This window comes from Notothenia coriiceps, unplaced genomic scaffold (genome assembly GCF_000735185.1).
Source record: "Notothenia coriiceps isolate Sejong01 unplaced genomic scaffold, NC01 NC01_scaffold00029474, whole genome shotgun sequence".
Taxonomy (NCBI): domain Eukaryota; kingdom Metazoa; phylum Chordata; class Actinopteri; order Perciformes; family Nototheniidae; genus Notothenia; species Notothenia coriiceps.
In genome coordinates this window covers 1-3,926 of record NW_011362175.1, presented here as the reverse complement: position 1 = coordinate 3,926, position 3,926 = coordinate 1, and the positions used below count along the sequence as shown (strand labels likewise).

Sequence of the window (3,926 nt, the reverse complement as noted above, 5' to 3'; positions counted from 1 at the left end):
CTGGACTATAAGCCGCAGGTGTTTTAATGTTTAATTACCATATGTAAGGGTTCGTGCACAGAGGGGATTGTCGGGAAAGAGATGGCTGTTTGAGGAAGGTCCCATTTATTAACATTTCAACAAACAAGTTTCATATTTGCATAACGTATTCAAGTGTTACCATTTAGTGCAATAGTAGCTACAGAACATTTACTGTGCTGTGTAAACTGTACTGTATCACATAGCGTTTCAGACACACAAACTTTTCAACTTTCAAACTTAAACGGTGCGCTCCCAGCGCACGTACCGGCAGTGATCTACAGCAGTGGTTTTCAACCAGTGGTACGGGGACAAACTGTCTCGCTCTCGTAATGTCTGTCTGTCTTGCTCTCGTTCTGTCTCTCGTACCACTCTCGGTTCCACTTTTACTTTTGCGCGCTACCTGTCTGACTCTTTTCCGGCCTCCAGCTTTTCCTGCTGGAGCCCGCCGCTTAAAGGTGGGGGGCGCGGACCGGCCATAGAGCCCATAGAGTTAAAGGTGGTGGACTGTAACCTGTAAAATCCATAGATTTAGGAGGTCCCCTAGTGGCCGTTAGCTGTAAAAATCCATAGATTAGCCGCACCGTTATATAAGCCGCAGGGTCGAAAAATGGGAAAAAAGGCGCGGCTTATAGTCCGAAAATTACGGTAGTTATTTCCTAGAGTAATGGATTGGCTGATTTACCTGAGGAGGCAGAGCTTTTCGGATTCTTGTCCATTCTGTCTGGCTGGGCGTCAGTTGTGTGAAGAAGTGGACCAGGAGGGGGGAGTCTTGGTTGCAGACAGAGACGATTGTCTCCACTACGCTCTGTACAGCCAGAATTAGAACCTGCAAACTAAAACATAATACCAAGAAGAGTTAGATAGAACCACAAAATAGGCTTGGACCAATTCAGACCCACGACAAAGTTCCAAACTTCATGAGGGATTACTGATAGACTCGCTTCGATTTTTTTAAAGTACAGAGGGTGTTTTGTTACCTTTTAATATCCAGAGAGACGGTGAGTAGTTGTTTGGTGACCCAAAGAGCTGCACTGTGCAGGAAGCCCCCTTCCTTGACTTCATATTCAGAGTGTTTGACCAATGACTCGACCCCAGCCACACATACTTTCCGCAGTTTACCTAAAAGTGAGTCTTTGAAAGCAAAAATGAACATAATTTAGCTATTAAGCTTACTTGAAGTATTATAAGAGTATGCACTGGGCATGTACCTACCAGACAGATGAGTGTGTGTTTGGTCTTGGGCAGTCAACTGGAAGACCGTGAGCAGGAGTTCCTCGGCAGAGAGCAGGAGAAGACAGTCTTGTACGGAGGAGAAGAACGTGGAGGCCACATCACAGATGAAGCAGATGAGTGGCTCCATGTTGCCGGCATCGGACAGACCCTTGGTCTCAGACAGAGTGGCATGAAGCCTTTCTAAGATCTTCTCCATGTACACCTCCCCTATTAGAGGTTCTGCACAAGTAAAAGCAGATAGAAAAATTGCAAATGTAGCCGGTTGATACGAAAATCCACAAACGATTTACATTAAAAGTCTATAAAAGTGTCATTTTACCATTGTTGTGGTGCTGAGAGAGGACCAGGCTGATCAGTGTCCAGCTGTGGCTGCTGGATGGAGAGGCAGGCCTGGGGGGGCTCTCTCCCACCTGGCACAGCTCTTCAGTCAGTGCCAGGAGCTGCTCGCCCAGAACTGAACCTTTCAGCCAATCACGACAGCTCTTCAGAGTCTTAGGATCTGTACATGCCTGAAATAGTGGACAGTAGCACAGATGTTTAGAACAATGTAAATGTGATGTATCGATAGATAATGTGCTTTAATTTATGTCCAGGGAAGACACGTACCCTCTGTATAATTTGCAGGATGATTCCCCATTTTACATCCATCTAGAAAGCAGAGGGGAGTATGAATGTCAGCAAAGAAACAACAGCAACCTCACAGTTTAATCCACGACACAAAGATTGTCACGGAAGTAACATGTTCCGACTTCTGCGTCTCATGTTACCTTGGTGATGTGGTTGAGGATGCGGGTGGTCTCCTGCTGGCTGCAGCAGTAGAGAGAGCTGAAGACCATCTCCACCAGATGCTCAGTGTCGCTGCGCTCCTCCTGCCCCAGCCACACCACCACCCGCTCCAGCAGGAACTGCATCGCCGGGTTCTTTTTAATCACCTCGTCCTCCGGCTCAATGTCCAGTATTTTCTCATCCAATTCCACCAACGTCTAAGCAGCAGAAATTAGAAAAAAGTCAATTGCATCCGGAATTGTAAGCGCTTCTATAATTAATCCTAATACATGTTTTTTTGTTCAAGCCCTCTTATTCAAAAGTGCTTTCACTTCCAACTATTTTTCAGTGGATTTTTTTTTACTAAACTCGTCCCTTACAATTAACACAGATTAAGCCTTTACAAGGATTTATTCATGGATCAAAACGACACACGTTGAAACACGCTTATCTGTCAAATGACTCACAGTGAAGACCCTGGGAGTGTGGAACGATTGCAGGAGAAGAGAGAGGAAAACAAGATGTCTCTCAGAGTTTTTCTCATTCACATGTACCAGACACAGTTGTGCCAGCTGGCACACTACATCTTCAAAATGCTGGGTCTGTAGGGACCCAGATGTCTTCTCATTCAGCTCCGACTCCGTCTGAACAGGCTTCTCGACAACATCCCCCTCCACTTCACTTTTCTCATTGTCCTCTGGTGTGGAGAAACTGATCTTGACAGATTTCTTCTTCTGGTCGTGCTTTCTTTCTACTCTCTCAGGGTAACGCATTACCTGGAGACAGAAGAGAAATGGAGAATAGATGTATTCAGGCATTCTGTGTTCACTTGTACCCCTCTATTTCTTTTTATGTGTGAACCAGAGATTCCCAAAAAACAACAATCTCACCTGCAGCAGGGCGGCTACCCCTTCCAAAGCTTGTCGATCTGCATCCTCATTGTCGGCATAACGCACAAATATAAGACCAAGCCCCTCCCAGAAATCTGCCAGAAGCTCTTGAAAGACATCTCGGTTGTCTGTAGCTTCCTCTTCGCCCTGTAGGCCTGCCCTTTTCTCCCAGGAAACAAGCATTTCAGTGACCGAAAAGAAAAGAGGCCCATTTTGAAGGGAGGGATTTCCGAGAGCCTTTTCTAGCAGAGGAAGCAGCTATAAAAAAAAAAGACAATAAACAATGTAAGGCAGGTAGAAGACATAAGTAGATGGGAAATGATGGGAATATGTAACTCTATGATCCCACCTGCTGTGAGATAAGTATTGTTCGTATTTTTTTCTGCTCCTCCTCTTCTTCTGCATTTTGCAGTATGCAGTACCTCAAACACTCAACAACAGAGGTCACGATGACTGCACTTTCCGATGGGCTTGTTGCTGCGCGCTCACTAGACAGACTGAGAAACACAGACACTTCGGGTTATAGTAGGATATAGAAACTATAGTTAAAAACAAGTGTATTCAAAAGTATACTTTTAAATCTCTATCTCCTACACAGAGTATATGCAGGAATCCTGAAGTCAAATGTAAGACCTTTTAAGACCTTTTTAAGACCCTTTCCTACATTTTAAGACCACATCGTCACTTGGAGTTTTAACCGGTTACCTTGGCGACACACTTTACCTCACATTTACTATATACAGTATTGATTGTCCTTCCTCCTTATCTTCCAACCATTTGGACGCAGACTTGCATTTCCCCATAACGATGTTGTTTAGCAACCGGCGTAAACGGACCTTCGCGCGCTATCAAGCAGTGAGCGTGCGATGTCCTGTTCAGATGACGTCAAATCCAACGGGATGCCATAAATAAACTACACAGAATCACACTACACACCTACGCAATGATTACATTCAGGCAGACTGTAGAATACAACCTCTTTGGACAAGTTATATACTTATTGAAAACAAGCTACAA

At 44.8% G+C, this 3,926-nt stretch overlaps 1 protein-coding gene across 1 annotated transcript; it reads right to left on the bottom strand.

Moving 5' to 3' along the window:
• Window positions 1-670: 670 nt before the first annotated feature.
• Window positions 671-3,401, bottom strand: LOC104958873 (E3 ubiquitin-protein ligase listerin-like). The gene is made up of 9 exons (XM_010786701.1): window positions 3,259-3,401; window positions 2,910-3,167; window positions 2,487-2,795; window positions 2,022-2,237; window positions 1,861-1,902; window positions 1,574-1,763; window positions 1,234-1,473; window positions 999-1,152; window positions 671-854 (listed from the first exon to the last, which is right to left on the bottom strand). The coding sequence occupies exons 2-9, from the start codon at window positions 3,090-3,092 to the stop codon at window positions 671-673; spliced, it is 1,518 nt and encodes a 505-aa protein (XP_010785003.1). The 5' UTR covers window positions 3,093-3,167; window positions 3,259-3,401.
• Between the last annotated feature and the right edge of the window lie 525 nt (window positions 3,402-3,926).